This window comes from Euprymna scolopes, chromosome 10, assembly GCF_053919585.1.
Source record: "Euprymna scolopes isolate OS-2025 chromosome 10, ASM5391958v1, whole genome shotgun sequence".
Lineage (NCBI taxonomy): Eukaryota > Metazoa > Mollusca > Cephalopoda > Sepiida > Sepiolidae > Euprymna > Euprymna scolopes.
Genome location: NC_136491.1, coordinates 162,306,400 through 162,328,471, shown reverse-complemented (window position 1 = coordinate 162,328,471; position 22,072 = coordinate 162,306,400). Strand labels below are relative to the sequence as shown.

The following is a 22,072-nucleotide window of genomic DNA, read 5'->3' as shown; positions in this document are numbered from 1 at the left end:
TTTTTTATCACAAAACTTGAACAGCATCCTCTAATTTGAACGAAGCAGATATTCAAATCATAGGAGGTATACTATATATATATATATATATATATATATATATATATATATATATTCTTGTGATGTGTAAATTATTTGATATACATAAAACCATATAATCTTCTTTTATTTATTTACTTTTTTTTTTTTTTGGTAAAACACATTATTAGACCCAGAGACTTATATAAAACCATAAACGACCTCACTTTTATTATTTGTTTTATTTTTTTTTTTTATTAAACTCAATGGACAACAGTAAAACGTTTTATGCATGGGTGGCCATGTTTTGTTCCTCAACTTAGTTCAGGAGAGATCTTCAGCAATGGACGACCTTTATTGTGGATTTCGAGTTTGGTTCAGACAACAACCCCGGCCTGACTCCCAACTCTGTATGGTCTCAATGAAAGCTATCAGATACATGTGCTGACAGTGTAAGATAAAAAAAAGATTGTGTTGCAACAATCTTCTGCCTTTCTTTATAAGGACACTAAACCAATGCTTACTGATGTTACGTTTACACAAAGAGACCTGACCGATGCGATAGATGAACTCAGAGCCAACTCTGCGGCAGGTCCCGACCGTTTCCCAGCGCTACTCCTTAAGGAATGTAAAAAGCAGCTGGCTAAGCCACTATTCATATTATGGAGGGCATCACTGGACAAAGGGATAGTCCCAGCCGACTCTAAGCGCGCTAACATTATCCCAATATACAAAGGTGACGGTCGATCTCTCCCCAAGCAATATCGACCAGTGGCACTAACATCCCACATTACAAAAGTATTCGAAAAGGTCCTTCGAAAGTACTTGGTGGAATTCCTCAACAACCACAGTCTGTTCAATCCAGGGCAGCATGGATTCAGAACCGGAAGATCCTGCTTAAGTCAGCTTCTAATCCATCATGATAGGATCATTAATACTCTAGACAATGAATGTAATGTCGACGTGATATACCTAGACTTTGCAAAGGCGTTCGACAAAGTGGACTTTGCAGTCACCATCGAAAAGCTCCAACATCTTGCAATTGGAGATAAATTGATCCTATGGATTAAATCATTCCTAACAGATCGCTACCAGACAGTTGTAGTAAATGGCTCTGCATCTCTCCCGACCAAAGTGCTATCTGGCGTTCCCCAAGGTTCAGTACTTGGTCCGCTGCTGTTCCTCGTACTAATCGGCGACATAGACGAAAAAGTCAAATCGTCTTTCGTCTCAAGTTTTGCCGGCGACACCAGGATTGGCAGGAAAATAAAAGATTCTTCTGATGTACAAGCTCTCCAAGATGATCTAGACGCTATCTACCAATGAGTGGATGACAACAATATGCAGTTTAACTCCGGGAAATTCGAGTGTATCAAATACGGTAGAAGGAAGGACCTGAGAGAAGCATCTAAGTACTCGACCCAAGACGGGAAGCTAATTAAAACCAAAGATACTGTGCGCGATCTGGTAGTAACGTTGGATTCTGATGGTACATTCACCTCCCAGATTGACAAAGTTTGTTCAACTGCACGGAGCCTTTCCAGTTGGATTCTACGCACTTTCAAAACGAGACAAAAAAACCTAATGCTGACACTCTGGAAGTCGCTGGTGTTGCCGCACATTGATTACTGTTGTCAGCTGTGGACTCCGGACAGAAAAGGTCATATTCAAGCATTAGAGGCCATCCAGAAGTCGTTTCTAAGAAAGATAACTGGTTATAGTCAATTGAATTATTGGCAACTGCTGGATACGTTGAATATCAAATCGATTCAACTCAAGCAAGAAAGATATTCAATCATCTATACCTGGCGTATGATGGAGAACCAGGTGCCCAACGCTGGTATACAGCACCATATCTCAAAACGTGGCAGAAGGTGTGTGGTACCACCTCTAACCAGTGCCAGGGACAACTGGATCCGACGGCTCAGGGAATCGAGTTTAAATTCCAGGGGTCCTACACTCTTCAATTGCCTACCACGTAACATCAGAGAGATCACGAACTGCAAAACAGAATCGTTCAAGTCGGCGCTGGATACCTGGCTGAAGTCTGTACCAGACGAACCTCAGATCCCCGGTTGTACCGCTATGAGACGCAGTGAATCCAAAAGCTTACGCCACATACTTGTCTGTGTAAAGAGGGACAGCGAAACGGTGCAGCGGTCTATTGATTCGACGCCGCCTATACCGTCCCAACTGGAGGCCGCTTGCCGCAGTGACCTTGGAGGGCTCTGACCGCCGAAAGACATCACACAAAAAAAAAAAAAAAAAAGACACATCAGCAGATATCAGCCAATGAGTTTAAATAAATATATAGGTACGAAATTTATAAATTTCAATCGTAATAAAACGTTCTATTTTGTTATTTTTATAGGATGATGTAGTTAAAGCGGTAAATTATGGAACAACAAGATGTCGGAATGAAGATTAGAGATACGTAATGGACTAGTACAGAAAGCATAGTTAGTATAGTCATCATACAGACCCTTCTTATTTAAGGAGTCTGCCACCCTCTGCATTATTCGTAGAGAGGTCACATAATTAGATTCTACTTTAGAAAGTTTCTCGAAGTTCTACGGCAGGTCAATATAATATTTACCATCTCTGAGGATGATAGATTCCCTAAATTTATTTATATTTTCTGCATCAAAGTAAGACAACCTATTGTTTGTTATATACGTATATATATACATATACATACAAAAGACATTTACTGCAGGTTGACAGTTGAGGACACTTCCGGTAGCTGGGGCTTCCAGTAAGGTGGCATTCTGGAAATAAAAGGTATTTTAAACTACTTGGAGTCAATCTCTTTCCTCATATCTCTTCCACAGGACATCCTGATCTTTACTCACTCATAATGATATTAAATAAGTATCTGCACGGTAAAAGATTAACTTATTTTATTGTCACACTCACAAATAGATAAACTTTGCTTATATAAATCACATACATAGTGATGTATGTATACAATATTGTTCTCATCAATTCCAATGGAATCTAGAAAGAAAAACCTCTCGTTTCCACACTATGGAAGATTCATTAAGAACGGTTGAAGTGTGTCCTCATAATAGGATTCAGCACACTATCAATCAAATAAGAATTGCATGAATCCACTGTGAAAAATTTCCCCCACTCTATATCTGTGCCTAAATCAAAACGCGGATTCCATGAACAAAGCTTCTTTCTTAGAACTGCACGCCTGTGGAACTCTGTTCCGTCTGCCTGCTTCCCACCGGACTACAACTTGGATATCTTCAAGTCCAACGTTAACAAATTCCTAATGAACCGCCCCCTTAAGTAAACACTTCATCAAATCTCCACACTAACGTAATGTACGTACTTGCAATAACCCTTATCCCTGAGTGGCTTCCGGGCCTTGATAAGTGGTGATCACTGTGTAAAAAAAAAAAAAAAAAAAAAAATGTAGGGAGAGCATTTAGCACCTTATCAAAGGCCAGAAACTCTTCCTAACATTTGAATTAAACTTTAACAATTTGGACCCTTCACCAAAAGGAATTGCGTACTTAGAAATCTTCCACACAGTGCCCCCTAAATATTTGATTAAACGGAGGTTATTTATCCGTTGAATTATATACAGACCCATTATTCTATGAATAGCAGAGCCATTCATTTCTGTGTATCCTGGGCAAAGAAGAAAACCCTCATTAGTCAATTTTGGCATCCTTTCATTGAACCTGTCCACGTGGAAATTCAGCTTCAGTTCGTTAGCAAATAGAGTAGAAAGTAGAAAGAGTCTTTGAAAACCCAATTTAAGCAAGACTTCAAGTTCCTGAAGTTTCAAAGAATTAGACACAATAAAAGTGTTTACTAGCATCTTCTCTGTCCCTGAGTTCAATTTTCCCCGGGGCTTAATTGGTTTAAAACTGCCTCTGAAAAAAATGACCTCTGACTGCCCGTATCTAACAGACAGTAGAAGTAGACAGGGTGGCCCTTTACCCTCATTGAGATTTTAAGTACAGGGAAAAGTATCCCGTTAAAAAAGAACATCCCATAAAGTATTTTGGACTCTTGGGGCACATAATAGAATAGTGGTTCTTTAGTCCACAAATAACATAGGGCTATGGAAATCCTTTAATGCCCTTGCAATTAATTTCAGAGTACCCACTAAGACACTTGGTACACAACTTAAGTTCCTTGGCCCTTTGAAATTTAGCATCCAAGTTCTAATATTTGAAACTGTTCTTAATAGAGTGGTTTGTAACCTTGCATAATTTAAAAATTTTATTATTAATGAGTGTTCTTAAGGTATTCATACCCTTCTTTACGTTAATGGGTTTGGAGTAGGAACTGGCCCCCATATTGGACCTTGATTCCGAAGAAGAAGCCAACATTTTAGGCTGGCTATTTTCCCGCCTTGTCGCAGCCATCAAAAATTCCAAAATGTCAAAACTATGTGACATTATAGAAGAAAGAGAAAGGAAACGTTCATTTGTCCTGTTCATTATTTCTCTTTGTGCATTGTTTGGGAATTTTGCGAACAAGATATGGACTATCATAGCTCCAGACGTTGAATTATCCAACAGGAAGTCTGTACCAAATGACTTATCCATTTCGCATAAATCCAGTTTTACACGTGCGAGGAAGATCCGAAGGTCTTTTAATAGTGTAATACGTTTTGGCTGAGGAATAATTTCCTTGAAAATTCGATTTTTAATTAAAGAAGAATTTAGGTATTTATCCTTTAAACACGCCAATGCCTGTGTGTAATTATCAGGAGTTATGTCTAAGTTGGAAACAAGGTCGAACACCTTGCCCATTAATTTTGATTTTAATAAAAGCAGCTTGTCCGTTTTTCTCATGGAAGTTTCAAAATTCGAATTTATCTGATGAGGAGGGCCCGCTAAAATTAGGACAGTCCAATTCCATTCTCGTAGGTTCTTTTAAACCAGATTCTTCTCGGTTAGGCCTTAACCCGAGTAATTTTATTCTCACGTCAGAAGTTAACGGCACCGATTTTCAGCATAGTTTTAATCTTTCTTTGGTGGGGGATTTTAGAATCAACTTGTAAAACAGGTTGTCTAACTCAGTTAACCATTTATTAACACTCGAAGAGCTCGATTCCTGAGCGCCAAGTCCAGTAGTATTTTCAATTAACTAGTCCAATGTGCTGGTGACAGGAAGACCAGATCCTTATTAGCCATAATTAGCGGCTCTAAGCAGAAAAAAACAAGTAACAGGTGGAAAAAAAACTTCCTAAAAACAGACCAATTCTTGATAAAGGCAGGGACATATTATATTACAGAATTGCGAATGCTAATTGTTGCGAATAACGCTAACTCTTCCAACTAATAAGAAGGAATGAAAAAAAAAAACAAAAAAAAACACTACTAATTTTAACAATTAAGGGAAATAACTCTTATGCCCTTTGAACAAGAATGTGTAATGTTTGCTGTTATCTCGTTTGAATAAGACACACACAAATACTAATTTGAAGGATTATTTTATTCCATAAACTTTTAACTAAAAAAACTTTTAACTAAAAAATATCTGAAGAGAGATAAAACAAGGCTCGAAATGCGTTATGAAAATATTTAAAAATATTTAAAAAATGGTAAAAGTCTTAAAAACTGGCTGACTACATTCTTTTAAATATACATTTTTATCTATCGTTGGAACCATACAAGCATTATTTTATATATATATATATATATAGTCTTTGAAGTTTTTAACCTTTAAAACTATACAAAAAAATATTTTTTATCATTCGTTAGAAAACCATATAGTCAGTAAGTCATTTAATCACCTGCAATCACTGCATCAACTCGCTCTCGAATTTACTATAATACCAATAATTTATTTTTCAAGGGATCATCAGTTGTTTACCATGAAACACTGTTTCGGGGATTTAAAAACAAAACAGTATATTACATCATGGCTCCCCAGCAGTGTTGATCAAACACCACCACCCTTAATCTTAGGAAGAAGACATGTTACAAACATTTGATCCAATTTCCTATTCTTAATTGCAATTACTAACCTTTTCATACTATAAAAATGAATTTCTTACCTGTGCGATTCATCAATTTCTACATTTAAAATGGATACATTTTTTAATTTATTAGTCTTTTTTTTTTCCCCTTTTTTTTTACACAGTTGTCACCACTTATCAAGGCCCGGAAGCCACTCAGGGATAAGGGTTATTGCAAGTACGTACATTACGTTAGTGTGGAGATTTAATGAAGTGTTTACTTAAGGGGGCGGTTCATTAAAAATTTGTTAACGTTGGACTTGAAGACATCCAAGTTGTAGTCAGGTGGGAAGCAGGCAGCCGGAACAGAGTTCCACAGGCGTGCAGTTCTAAGAAAGAAGCTTTGTTCATGGAATCCACGTTTTGATTTAGGCACAGATAAAGAGTGGGGGAAATTTTTCAAAGTGGGTTCGGCTAGACGGGTGTGTTTCGTGAAAGATTGGCGAGGGGGGACCAGAGATTGGAGTTCAGACAAGCACCTCCCAGGGAAATAACGATAAACCAAGGCTCGCAACGTCTCTTCTGTGGGAGAGAGGTTGCAGGGTAGAAAAAAAGGGCATCCTCCACCAAGCCACAAAGTCTATTTTGTACTCTGTCAAGACAGGACAGGCTGTTTTTAGCAGCTCCTGCCCAGATATGGCAGCAGTATTCCATCCTTGGACGTACTTGGCTTTTATATAGATAGAGAATTGCATCAGTAGTGAGATATCTTCTGGAGCGATAGAAGGATCCCACCATCTTTCCAGTGACCTTGGCAACAGACTTGATGTACGTGTTCCATTTCAGATCAGGAGTAAAGGTCAAACTCAGAAGCTTGTCAAAACACAGGGCCTCTCTCAGACGAGAGCCATCCATCCCAATTGATGCCAGATGGGGATCAGAGCGTTGATGATGTAAATATAGGAGTTTGGTCTTGGATGCATTAAAGGTAACCAGCCACGTCTTCCCCCACTGAACCACGCGCTTGAGATCAGAGGAGAAAGAATCAGAGAGAACTTTGTCATTTACAGCGTTTGATGTGTTGCCGTAGATGGTCGTGTCATCAGCATAGATGTCAACGAATGATTTAAGTATGTGTTTAGGGAGGTCATTGATGTAGATCAGGAAGAGAGTTGGGCCCAGGATTGACCCCTGAGGGACTCCAGCATTTATATTGCAGGCCTCCGATTTTTGTCCATCTACCATTACTCTTATGAGCCTATCGGAGAGAAATGATTTAATGATTGAGAAAACATTTCCAGTTATACCGTAGCTGGAAATCTTGTGAAGTAGACCCTTATGCCATACCTTGTCGAAGGCTTTTGATATGTCAAGAGCAATTGCCCTAGAAAGAAAGCCTTTGTCAAGAGATTCACTAATCCTGTGAGATATAACCGTCAGCACATCTGCGGTAGATCTTGCAGAGCGGAAACCATATTGTGTATCATTAAGAAGGTTGTTTCTGTTGAAGTGGTTTACTATTTCTCTATTTAATATCGATTCCAGCAACTTACTCATGACAGACAGGAGACTTATTGGTCTGTACTGAGAGGGAGATGACTTATCACCTGAATTCTTAAATACAGGGCAAACTGATGAGGTCTTCCAGGGAGTCGGAAAGCACTTCTTAAGGCAACGCTTAAACAGTTTCGTAAGTATGGGAGCAAGTTCTGGTTGAAGCTTTTTTAACACTATAATTGGGATGCCGTCAGGGCCAGTTGCTTTACTGGAGTCAAGGTTCTTGATTAGCTTGGCGACCTCATGCACAGATATTTGTATGTTATCTAGCTTGTTTTGTGTTATAGGAGGAAATATGGGGAGTTGATGGCCTTCGTCGCATAGGGTAGAATTAGTTGCAAAGTTCTTTGCAAATGGTTTGGCCTTGTCTGACGCTGGCGAGATGACTTCTGGTCCATTGATAATGGTTGGGATAGAACGCACACTTCTGTTCAGGATCCTATTTATTATTTGCCAAAACTGGTGGGAACCAAGCCGCTGATCAGCTACCTTGGATTTAACAGACTGGGCATATAGCTCTCTTGCATTTTTTATTACTCTTTTACAGTGGTTGCTGGCAGTCCTGAAAGCAGCTTTAGTCTCAGTGCATCTATTACGTTGGTAGATACGGAAAAAGTGATTTCTGTGCGCGATAGCAGCAGCACATTCTGGGGAGAACCATGGCTGGCTGTTAGGTTTTTGTTTGAATTTTTTAGATGGTATGAATTGGTCTATGCCTACAATTAACCATTCGGTCAGATCTGATACTATAGAGGACACTTCCTTTTTAAACATGGAGTGCAGAGGTAAATCAGATATGAATGTATGGAAGCTATCCCAGTCAGCCTTATATACAGTATGGTGGAGGGGTATGTCTGGGGACTCATTACATTTCGTTTTTATCTTAACTGATACAACGGAGTGGTCGGAGGATCCTAGAGGAGAATGAACGGAACATGAACATAGCTCCGGGGAAGTTGAGAGAAAAAGGTCTAGGAGGCTTGCATATTGACCGGGTGTATCGGGCACACGGGTGGGTTGACGAACAATCTTGTATTTATAAGATTAGGATTAATCCATTTAACTACTTATCACCCCCACTATGATTTGTATTTAGTATATTTACATTCTTATTTAAAATTAGATGTATTTTTACATATATACATTTTTTTTAAATTTTTTTTTTAATATATAAATTTATTATATGTAATTATAAATACATTTTATGCATTGCTAATATAGGTTTGGATTTCCTTTATTAATATAGTCTGGTTTATCTTAAACGATTCAAAAGCATCAGGATACCGAACAAATGCTTTATTTAACTGTTTAAATATTTTATTTTTATCCCCACCTTGTTTTATCATCCTTATTACTAAACTAGAAACTGGTGGTATAAAATCTGTTAGTTTTAAAGTAACGCGAGCTATTCTCAAAAACTCTGACATAATGGTTCCATAAAACATAAAACCAGGGCAGGTGCTATCTTTATGGGGCATACGTACTATTTTAAAGGGGAAAGCGTTTCTTTTATCAAATATTTTATAAAGAAAAATCCCATCCTCAGTTTTTATATCTAAATCCAGAAATGTAGCCTGTTGTCCTCTATGTTCACAATTCAATTTTAATTTGTTTGGATATATAAGATGTTTATTTTTTTCGAATTCATCATTATCGTTTATACATATAAGGTCATCTATAAATCTCCTACATCCATGAAAGTTATGTTTTAGATATATCTGTTTTTAATAGTGATGACATATATATATACTCGAGTCTATGTAGATACAAATTTGCCCAAAATGGTGCAGGATCCAATCCCATTGGGATACCTATGGTTTGGAGTAATATTTTATTTCCTATTTGAAAATAGCATTCTTTAATAAGATGACTTACAAGTATTTTTAAAATACCTTTAGAAACACTAGTTTTGATATTTTTATTTTTACACCAGAAAGCTTTAGAGTTTGAAAAGTCTATATATTTACCTTTTCCACCTTCAAAAGCTAAATCTACAGTATCATTTAATTCTTTTTATAAGTTTTTTGTGCAGAATTTTAGTATTATAGCATACTAAAATCATAAGTAGCTATAGATTTTGCTTTTATTCTGGAATTTATTTTATCTAATTTTTCTTTCACTGGTTGGGAATTATTTACTACCCAAAATAGATTTATATTACTATAGAATTTACTTTTCAGGTGAAAATTATTTATTTGGTTTATAATTAATTTAAATATTTTAGATATAGCTTTACTTAAAGGTTTAGTGATGCACGTCTTTGAACCTACAATAAATCTAGCACCAACTGGATTTTTATGCATTTTAGGTATCCAATACATACATGGAAGATTTTTGTGTTTGTCTTCTAACTTTAATCCTACTTTTTCACTAATAATACTATTATTCAAAATAATGCTATCTAAATTACTATTACTTACTTTATAAGTATCCTAAACGTTTCCTATAAGTCCTACTTCTATCAATAAACGTTGTATATAATATTTTTTACATATAAAAGCTATATTGTTTGCGGCTTTATCAATCGGAACTATTACAAACTTGAAGTATTTTAAGTTCCTCCCGCATTTCTGAATTTTTAAAAAAAATTTTTTAATTTTTTTATATATATATATAGCATGTTTAGTATACAAACGTTATGGGTTACATATATGCATATATGTTTTCATGGAACTTCGATTCAAAGAGACTACCCCATCAGACCGAGAAAGGAGCAATATTGTTCCTTTTCTTAACTTGATGAGGTTCCGCTAAAATACGTATGCACATACGTACTCAATAATGTTTGCATAATAAACATACTTTATACTTTCTCTGTCCTTCATCAGGCACTCTTTAATAAACACGGGGATTTCGGTGGATCTACTTCTAGGAAACTAAACTATACAACCATTATATATATATAAACATATATATACCTGCATATATATATATATATATATATATATATATATATATATAGTCATCCACATAGAGTACTGTTTTGCTGTATTAGAGCTCATCAGTGCGGACAAGCAACTACCTCAAGCCAGGATTGAAACTTGACCGCCTAGATAACAGAAGGTGCTTCTAACCATTATGCTATTCGGCTGCTGCTGATATGGCGGGCATGTGAATTTACAATGTGGAAACATTGTCCAAACGTCTAAACTCCATTTGTTTACACCAAGAGCATCACTTAATATGCTAATGGCAGTTTGTTTATCACTTTCCAATATGCTCAATGTTGAACAAAAATGGCGACGTAGTTCAGATCAGTAACCAAGATGGCGGCCAAGAATCAAATGCGGTCCGTGGCGTAGTTAACGGCGAACTGATTGAATCCAAAATTCAACAATTTTTATAATAATTTTGAAACGTTTTCATTGGTTGTTTAGCACAGCCGGTGGTTATAAAAATGATTGGCGAATCCATTTGTCTCATACCCCCATTACTCGTGATGGGGAAGGTCTCCTAGTGGCTTCGACTATTGGACTGAGGTACGCCACCTGGGTAATACCTAGGAGGTCCACCTTCCCAGGCCTTGTCACTGGGCTTTCCGGTGGAGTAAGTTTATAGCTTATTGCCTGAGGTGCCGCTACCGGGGAATGCTGACGGGGTTACTCAGGCAATTTTTACAATTGCAGGAATGCCCCTCCTTTTGGGAAGCCTGCTGGTTTCCCACTTTCCAGCCTTGTGCCACATTTTGCTGAGGTGGGCAGCAAATAAATCTCTACCCCCATTAGAAGTCAAAAACATTTTACACACACCCTTTTTTGATATAATGGAAAAATCCTTTCGGATTCAATTTTGGTTTCACTTGAGAAAAAGAAAGAAAAATAAATAAAAATAAATGAACAAAGAAAAATAAACCAATAAAATAATTTTTTTTTTTTTTCTGGTTTTGGGGGAATTTGTCTTTATTCTCATTGGTCAAAAAGAATTATTAATATATTGGTATAATGTGTGCAAAAAGAAGCCATTTTTTTTATGACATTGAGTTTTTGTTTGTTTTTTTGTTTTTTTTTGGATACATATAAAAATAAACACTTTTCAAATATATATAAAGATACAAATAGAATACTTTTCAAATACATATAAACATATTCACAAAAATTCACAAATATACATTTTTTTCGTTTTGTTTTTAACAAATGTTTGCCAAAAAAAAATACAAAAACAAACTATTTGACAAAATAGGAAGTTTACAAAAAGGTTTTAACAAGTGACTTTTTTTTTTTTTTTAACAAAAACTGGAAACATTATGTAAGGTATTAGTTGGTTAATTTGGTTAGTAAGGAAGAAATGGTCGCAGTTTAACGTTGTGCCCGGGACAATTTACGATTTTTTATTTATTTATTTATTTTTTTTTGGGGGGGTGTGATTTTGACTGTTCATGCTTCTCCTTTTGGGTTTCTGAAAAGAGATTTATTCATAATTAGATTCCAAAATGTTCGGTTACAAAATGTCTTAATTTTATTCTTTTTATAGGTTTAGTTAAAATGTCGGCTATATTATTTTCAGACGTCACATAAGTAAGAGTAATAGATTTATTCCTTATTTCATCTCTTATAAAATTATATCTGATATCAATATGTTTCGACCTTTAATTAATCATAGAATTATTTGCTAATAAGATACTGCTCTGATTATCACAAGGAATTACTATAGGTTGTTTACTTAAATCTGGTTTTAAAATAGATTTTAGAAGGGTGTTCAGAAAAATTGCCTCCTGCTCGGAATGAGTAAGAGCCACATATTCTGCTTCACAAGTAGAAAGTGCAACAATTTGTTGCTTTTTAGTTTTCCAAGAGATCATAGGTCCAGTCTTTGACAGTCTAAAACAATACCTGCTATACACTTTCTATCCTCAGAGTTAGCCCAATCTGAATCTGAAAATCCTAAATTTAGAGGATATGTAGACTTTTTATATCTTAAAGATTGTTCCTTGGTTCCTTTTAGGTAACGAAGGATTTTTTTTGCATGATTAAGGTCTTTAATTGTTGGTTTCGATAAGTTTTGAGATAGCTTTGTTACAGTGTAACATATGTCAGGCCTTGTTGCGGTCATCAAGTAGATGAGGCTCCCTACCATTTCCCTGTATATTCGATTATCTATGGATTTTGTTTCGGTCGCTATATTTTTATTTATGTCAATTTCGACGGGAGTTGAACGCGGCTTACAATCTTGCATTCCGAACTTGAGCAGAATTTTTTCAATGTATCGTGATTGGTTCATAGTTATAGTTTCATTTTCGCGGGTAAATTTTATACTGAGGAACCATGACAGTCATCCAAGATCGGCCATTTTAAATTTTTTATTTAATTCATTTTTAACATCTTTTAAAGTGTTGTCACAGTTTGAGGCGAGTAATATATCGTCAACCCAAAAAACCAAAATCAACAATTTATTACTTACATTTTTGGTATACATGCACATGTCTATGGGACATTTTTTGAATTCCTGTTCTATTAAATAATTATGGAGTGTTAAATTCCAATTGTGTGCACTTTGTTTTAGTCCATATAACAATTTATTTAATTTCCACACCCAATTTTTATTTTTCATTTTAAATCCCTCTGGAGGGTAAATGTAGATTTCACAGTCAATCTGAGCATTTTAATAAGCATTTTTACACCCATTTGATGTATTTTTAAATTGTATTGAGCGGCAAGTTGTAATAAAATTCTAATTGTCGTTAAATTTGTTGTTGGTGAAAATGTTGCACAATATTCCACTCCAGGAATTTGTGAGAAACCGTTTGCCACAAATCTTGCTTTAAAAGTTTCACTGCCAGAAGCTGTGATCTTTTTTTTTTTTTTTTTTTTTTTTTTTTGAAAAAAACCCAGCGTGAAGAAATTATATTTTTATCTGTTGGTTTTGCCACTATTTCGTATGTGTTATTTTCAGATAAAGCTTTCAATTCGGATACCATAGCTTGTTCCCATTCTTGATGGTTTTGAGAATTAATCGCCTCATTATAATTTTCCAGTGTGCTGTTCAACGAATAACAGTAATTCACGGCATAATCTTGTATCTTTTCAATTTGTAAGAAGTCTGGCCTTTTTCGCTCCCTTATTGGGTATCGACATGTCTGGTTACTATTTTCGTCAGAAGTACTGTAATTGTCGTCGTTATTAATATTTTCATTGTGATCGATTAAGATGCTAGGCAATATTTCATGTTTTTCATTCACTGGATTGCTATTTTTTAAATTTAATGTATCATTGAATTTTATACATCTAACCCTTTTTATGGCATTTTGAGCTGCAAAGTAGATTAAGTATTAAGACTATTTTTATCATAACCTACGAAAGTATCTTTTTCGTTTTTAGTATTTAGTTTACTAGTGTTTTCTATAAATGCAAAACAATCAGAACCAAATAGATGCAGTCTATTCATTTTAGGTTTTACACCGCAAAATGCTTCATACAGCGTTTTTCCTAGCCTCTTATTTAATGGTCTATTTCTGATATATGCTGCTGTCATTAAAGCGTATGTCCATAAACTATGCGCTAATTTCGATTCGATAAGTAGGCATCTTGTCATCTCAAAAAGGGTTTGCCATGCCCTTTCAGCTGTGCAATTTTGGAAGGGGGAGTACGGCGCCGATTTTTCGTGTTTAATACGGTGGTTAATTAATAGAAGTTCAAAGTCTTTACTAGTAAATTCAGTCCCATTGTCTGAGCGAATACATTTTACTGAACCGTACGGGGCAACATCAGCTAAATATTTCTTAGTGGCGAAGATAGTGTCGGATTTGTTTTTTAGAAAATAAACCATAATTAAACCGGAAAAATCATCAATAAAGTTCAAAACGTACCTTAGATTGTTTCTCCCAATCGGGCTGATCAGACCTGCTAAGTCACAATGCACAAGAGAGAATTTTCATAGCTTTTTTGTCTGGTGTTTGGCTTATATCTTTTGTCATTTTTCCCCTGTGCACACACATCACAGTTTGGGAGATCGTCTGAAGGTATTATTTTCATGCCTTCAACTACATTTGGTAATTTTTTAATATCAGCTGTATTGCAGTGTCCTAGAATTTTATGCCAGGTTTCCAAGTCGTGACAGGCAGTTTTTGAGGGAACCATACTTTTTAAATAATATAGTCGGCCATTTTCTTTAATGTCAAATACATTTCCATTGGGATATATCAATTTTGATGTATTTTGGCCAAATTGTATATTTTTGCCTTGTTTAATTGCAGCCTGCATGGAAAATATGTTTTGTTTAAATGTACTGTACAGTGCTCAAAACAACGAGATATTATAAAAAGGCTGACTGGGAAGCCATCAGGGAACTAATTAGAGATGCCCCATGGAGAAATATTTTCTCTCTCCCTGCTGAACAATGTGCAAACGAGACCACTGACTGGTTCAAAACTGTAATCGAAGCGCATGTTCCCATGCGGAAATTTTATAGTAAGCCCCACTCTCCCCAATGGTTTACGTTGACTTGTGCAACTGCCATTGCTGAAAAGCAGCATGCATACCGTAGGTTTAACCGACATAAGTCCAGTTCAAACAGACTGAAGTATATAGAAGCAAGAAATGACGTTAAGAAAGAAATAGCGACACCTAAGAGAGAATTTACGGAAACCACTAAAAAGCGCATCGAAGCACAAAAACTAGGAACTCGAGACTTCTGGAAAATCTACAACAGTGTAGTAAATAATGGGCAATCAACAATTCCTCCACTAACCAACAATCACGAGGTTGTCTCCTCAGCAACCGACAAGGCTAACATGCTTGCCAGTCGGTTTGCCTCCAACTCCACACTGGACCCTTCCAACCACCCCCTACCTGACTTTCCTATGCGGACAGACGCCACGCTAGATGATCTGAAAACCACCCCTACTCAGGTGCATGCTATCATAAAAAACCTTGACACTTCAAAAGCATGTGGACCCGATCTTATCCCAGCTGTGCTATTAAAAAAGTGCTCAGCCGAAGTAGCTCCAGTTCTCTCCAAACTCTACAACAAATGCCTTAATGAATCTTGCTTTCCGGGCTGTTGGAAAACTGCTTCTGTTGTACCAGTATTCAAGAATTCTGGCGAAAGGACAGACCCAGCAAATTATCGCCCCATTAGCCTCCTCCCACTTTTTGACAAAATATTTGAGACCATAATTAACCATGCTCTAGTCCATCATCTTACAGATGCTAAACTAAGATATGTTCAGCTGAATTTAAAAGTTAAAAACCGCAAGAACTTTCTTGTCAACTTGATACATTTCTCTTTTTACAATGATTCATTCATTTGAAGAAGGAACATAACAGCTTTATAAAGCTTTATTAGCTGTTCTTTTCGCAAAGTTCATCTTGTGGCCTCTAATATAAAAACATGTTTTACTCATAAATTTTATATTGTTGAAAGCGATATAAATTTTACCGAGACGTCATGTGTATTAAAGCTGTGTAGATAGAAAAGCATGACAACATTTTGATGTAAGAGATTTTCATTGGTTTGAAAGCCAACTTGTAGGATTTGCCACTTGTCACTCACTTCCTGGAGAATTACAAACTGGGTGTGGTTTTCAATGTAAAATAGCATTTCCATTGTTCAACCAAGCTTAAGTTTGAAATAGCATTTTCGTTGCTCAGTCATATTTAAGTTTTAAATAGCATATAAGTCTGTCATGCTTAAGTTTGAAATAGTATTTTCATTGATCTGTTATACTTTGAAATATATTTTTCATTGCACGGAATAAATAAACACGCCTTAATATTATCCATTCTTGTTCTTCTGAAGGTCATGTCTACCATGAGCAGTGCAACTGTCCTGCTCTCAGTTTTACAAAATGGTTAAAGACAATGGGTTGCCCATCTTCTTATGGACAAATTGAGGAAGATCTTCAACCATGGAAGAAGAATGGCTTCAATATGAGTCGATTTACCTCAGATGCCATAAAAAAGTTTGATAATGATTATGGAGTTCATAGTATCTGCCATTACAAGATTATTAATAACAAGGTAAGCAACTGTTCTTTTTGCTTTTATTCTCTAGTGAAACCAGCATACACAGTATATGTTGAACTGATATAATTAAATCGAAATACATTCTTTATTCATTTGTAATGTCATCTTCATGAATATAAAAATGTTTTCTCTTAAGTTTTACATAGTTGTGGAAGGCATAAAAACCGTCATATGTATTGAATAAACCAGATTTTCCAGTAGTTGTTTATATAATTCATGATATATATATATATATATATATATATATATATACAAGGTGAAACGATAAAAGTGTCGCTCTAAAGAAAACAACACTACAGAGTTATTTAAACATTTTATTCTAAAAATCAATCAAGTAACTTGATTATGTAGTAGAGCTGACATCTATTCAATGTGGCCACCTTCAGCTTCAATCATTACCTTGATATGAGTTTACAACTGGGAGCATGCCTTTTCCACAATGCCGGTGGGAACTTGGCGGATAGTGACGATCAGGCTAGCTTTGGTGTTGTGGGAGGTCATGTTGGTGTTCTCAACATATGATCAAACGAAATTCAGCGAGTTCAGGTGAGGGGAGGGAGCCAGTCAGAGAAGGGTACAAAGTCTTAGCACTCCTTCTGAAGCCAAGCCTGGGTCTCCTTGGACTTATGGATCGGTGCCAAGTCATGCTACCATACTCAGGGCTTGCCAGCGGTCACCTAATTGCATCAGGGGTTCACTACACTCTTCAGCACATATAGGTACACTTTGGTGTTGACTTTCAAACCGACTTCAAAGATGTGAGGTGGTATGATATGGCCCTCACTTGAAATCACACTAAAAACTATAACCATGGTTGAAAACTTTGTTGAGCTGTGCCCTCAAGCGCTGAACCATCCGGATTTGCATTTTAGGGTGTTGGCAATGGTCCTGTTGTCATAACTTGGATTGGTAGAAAGCATGAGTTGTACAGCGGTTCATCTCTGATCTCGCTCATTGAATATTGTGCCATTTTCAAACATGATAGAAGGCTCCTACAGCTCTTGGAATTTGTACACAACTGGCCAACTAGTAGATGGCAACAACTAAAAAAGAAAATTGGTTTTCATCAAACGAAAATGGATCATGTAATCTTTTCCAGGAGCGATAATTTTAACGTTCCACCCTGTGTGTGTATATATATATAATTACTATAATAATTATTAAATACCTACAGATACTAGAGTTTCATCCTTTCAGGAATCATCAGTGCAGGGTGTCATCATTGACACCAGTCGATAGATTCAAACTCGGTGACAGAAGCCATCTCTGGCTTCATTAGCAAGGACTTAATCCAATCGGGTACCGTTAACTGCAAGAAATACTGTTGAATTTAAACATTCTTTAAATGCTTTCCAACGTCTATCAGCATGATCCAATCATTATATGAATCTGTGCATAAGAGCTAAATTGACCAACTTTTAATTCACCTGAAAGTGCTCAACGATAAGGAACGAGTTTCTTAAAGGGACTGGCATAATTATTTACTAATGTTTTCCACTTATATATATATATATATATATAGCCAGTAGAGTTTAGTTTCCTAGAAGTACATCCAATGAAACAACATGTGTCTACCAAAATAGTGCTCAATGAGTGAACAGAGCAGGTATATTAATTTTATTTATACAAACATTAATGGCTACATATGTGCATACATGTTTCTGTAATCACCCTCGTTGGGGGATTACGTCTTCAGGCCAAGAATTACCGTCAAAAGTGACATTTCCACCAAATACATAAAGACATAGAGATAAAATATAAAGTAAATAACACTAGCACAAATGGATCTAGAAATCGTGGTAGGAAAATTATTTGGTTCACACCCCCCTTTAACATTATGTTGAAAACAAAACTTGGTGCAAAATTTTTACAACTTATTAACAAGCATTTCCCACCAAATAATATATTACATAAAAATATTTAATAAAAATACATTAAAATTAAGTTATAGCTGTAGTGATAATTTGGAAAGGATTATAAAAAAGCATAATGGAAGAATTTTAAAGACGACTAATAGAGAAGGTGAGAATACTAGTGCAAACACTGCGGTGAATAAATGTAACTGTAAAAAGCCTGAGGAATGCCCAATAAAAAATGAATGTCTGACCTCATCGGTGGTATACCAAGCAAGGATATTCCCGGTGGAGAACCCAAGGGACGAAAGATTCTACATAGGGAGTACCCAAATAACTTTCAAAAATAGATTCTATTGACATACACGCTCGATGAATAATCAAACATATGAAAAGGACACTTCCTTATCGTTATATTACTGGAAATTAGTTAGAGAAAATAAAACACCTAGTATAGAATGGAAGATTATTAGGAGGGCTAATACTTGCCACTCATTGAACTCACCATGTCTATTATGCTTATCAGAAAAACTTGAGATAACTAGGTTTAAAGACAGAGAAAAATTATTGAATATTAAACAAGAAACTGCTATATCCTGCAAACATTTCAGAATACACGCACTTAAGGAACTCTAAATTAGGAGACTGGAACTGCTATAAGTACAACTAACCCCCATCAAATAACCCCCCACAAAGAGGATAAGTGAGGTCGCAACTATAATCATACCCGTATGGGTTACGTAAGTCACTTAATATTCTACTTCATCGAGCAGTTATGGTATTACTAGCCGAAATAAGTACCTGTATGAAGGTATATTTGAACCAAATGAGTAATAGATCGTTTTGAGTGAAGCTCGTAATAATGTATGCATATGGATATTTTTGGGTGTGTGCATGTATGGATATATGATCTTTATATACCCGGGTAGGAAAAATAATTTATTAATATATATAAAAAAAAAAAAAAAAAAAATGAAGAAATAAATAGATGAAAGAAAGTAAGGAATGAAGGGTGAATGGAAGAAAAGGGAATAAGGGTATTAGAGTGAATAAACAAAGATGAAGGTAAGTACTACAATATATAGGCTTATATACTCGGTTTGTATAACCTAAATACTCTGATTTCTGTCATATGTTATTATATATTATTATTGTATCGTGATACATCTTATGTATATCTGCCTTACCATCGAAAGAATGTTTGTTAAATATGAGGATAACCCTATGAACTTCATGCTGAATTCAATATAAATTTTTACGTAGTGTCAATTTTTACGGAAAAAACCTACAACTTAGGAAAGTGTAACAAGCGGATGAGGCCATGAAACATAACTAGACGTGTGGAATTTGATAGAAAAAGTGAATTTATATAGTAAATGTATTCATGTCTGCTTCTACTTTAGATGTATCATTTGGTGGCACGGTACATGTATACATGTATATATGTATATGTCTATATTTGTGTGAGTTTGTATGTATAAGTGTATTTTATGTATGCATGTATGTTTGTATGTTTATATACATATATCTGTATCTATATGTGTGTGTGTATGTTTGTATGTGGATGTATCTCTGTGTCTATTGTATGTAGATGTATGTATATACATGTATATTTCTGAACTATTAGAATAGGCTGCCTCGTATAGAATTGTTGTAACAATATAGATTACAAAAATGTATGGATGTCCGAATGTTGTTTATATATATGTTATATATGTATGTATGTGTGGGTATGTGTGTATGTCTGTTGTGTGTGTGTTTATATATATATATATATATATATATATATATATATATATATATATATACATATACACCCGTCTGGATTCGGGTAGCATAATATTGCATATACGAAGAGGTTACCACGCTGCATAAGTAAAGAAAAATACTATTATGTCTCTGTGTGTGTGTATATATGCGTGGGTGTAGATAAATGTAAACATTTATAAGTGTATTGATACACGCATATAGGTACATGTGGGGTGTAGATAACTTTCGGGTTTTATATTTATTCATATTTTGTTGGTTTATTTGTTTTAATTTTATTTTATTTTTATTCTTATTTATATATTTTTATTTATTTTTGTTTTGTTTTATTTACCTTAATGTAATTTTTACTTTATTTCAACGTAGTTTCAGAATTATTGTCTAGTTTCAGTAAATAAAACAAAGAGCGTTCAGCATGGATTCGCTTTTGAATATATGTATTAATGTGTGTATGTGTGTGTTGGCGGTGTCTGTGTATGTGTGTGTTATATGTGTGTTGCATGTATGTGTGGGTGGAGGTAGATTAAAAGGCACCGGTCAGTACTTGGTTGACCATAGCTAAGGTTATTAACTTACAGACTCTAAGACAAGAAAACTAAACTCTCAAGTACCCTATGCCATAAAAAACCAAAAGTTAGGTTTGATGGGGGGAGGGGGAAAAGAAAAAAGATGTTTATTATCTTCAAAGACCTCACTCATCCTTTTACCGTTTTTTTTTTGTTTGTTTGTTTGTTTTGTTTTTTTTTTGACTCCCACCCAGGTTGTATTTTAACTTGATAAACGAAATAGAAAAATGTATTTGGTGGAAACGTCACTTTTGACGGTAATTCTTGGCCTGAAGACGTAATCCCCCAACGAGGGTGATTACAGAAACATGTATGCACATATGTAGCCATTAATGTTTGTATAAATAAAATTAATATATATATATATATATATATATATATGTATTTTATATTTTTTTTTGTCTTAATGTTGAACTCTGACTCAAATATATATTTATGGATCTATATATGTACATGTGTGCTCATATGTATGCATATGTATCAATTGGCTATAAACCTATATGCATCTAATTGACTATTTCTCAAAATATTTCTGAAAGAACTCTTCGGCTGAATTGTTTCCATATTTAGATTCTTATATTTTATGACTAAAACTCATAAATTTTTTAGTTTTATCTCATGTAGTAACCAGCAAATGCGCAGAAATGCTAATATCAAGCATTCCTATCTGATTATTTTGCAAAATGTTTTCCTCTGATGAGAAGAATTAGCATTCTTTGAAATTCCGCAGATTAAGGATTACCTAACACACCAGTTTTGGATTATTCTGCCGAATAATAAAAACTAATAGTAAACTTCTATTTTACAGCTTTTTTCTTACTATTATATATATATGACGGGGGGGGTGTCTGTGTGTATATATATTAGTGTTGGGGCGATTAATCAGAATCGGAATTGGAAAACAGAAAAATGGGAACTTTTTGAGGTATCAGAATCAGTAAAATTATAGCTTAATTTCTGATTCCAAACCAATTCTTTTAATTTTGTTTTTAACAATAAAAAATGAAACAAGCACAAATTGTTTTTTTTATTAGAAGTTGTTCATTTACAAAATAAGACTGAGAAGGGCCACAGAATGGGTTATAAATCTCATTTACAAATTTAACATTGATTCACAGTTTGATTTATTTTATTTATTGGTCATTATCGAGAGATAACTGCCTATTCTCTTTGTAAACTAGGTCTATATGCCCCCATCCTAGGAAGTTCACTTGATTATTAAAAGCCTTTAAATGCTCTTGGTGTGGTTTTTTCAATTTAGTTGGCGCCAGCTGTACATTAGCAATGTCTGTCATCGACTTCTTTTGAAACAATTAAAGTTTTATGGCGCTTCTCTTTGGACACAAGTAAAAATATAGATGTAAATCTCTGGGCTGATAAAATATATAAAGAGAAAATATTCTGAAGATTTTCTTTATTAAA

The 22,072-nt window shown here is 35.1% G+C and overlaps 1 protein-coding gene across 4 annotated transcripts in view; it reads left to right on the top strand.

Moving 5' to 3' along the window:
• Nucleotides 1-22,072, top strand: part of LOC145286344 (protein O-glucosyltransferase 2-like) — a 109,649-nt gene that overhangs the window by 30,870 nt on the left and 56,707 nt on the right. For all 4 annotated transcript variants that reach the window (XM_080135278.1, XM_080135277.1, XM_080135280.1 and 1 more), the window contains exon 3: nucleotides 16,238-16,458. In XM_080135278.1, the coding sequence (XP_079991404.1) occupies nucleotides 16,238-16,458 (221 nt within the window). The remainder of the gene's footprint in view (nucleotides 1-16,237; nucleotides 16,459-22,072) is intronic.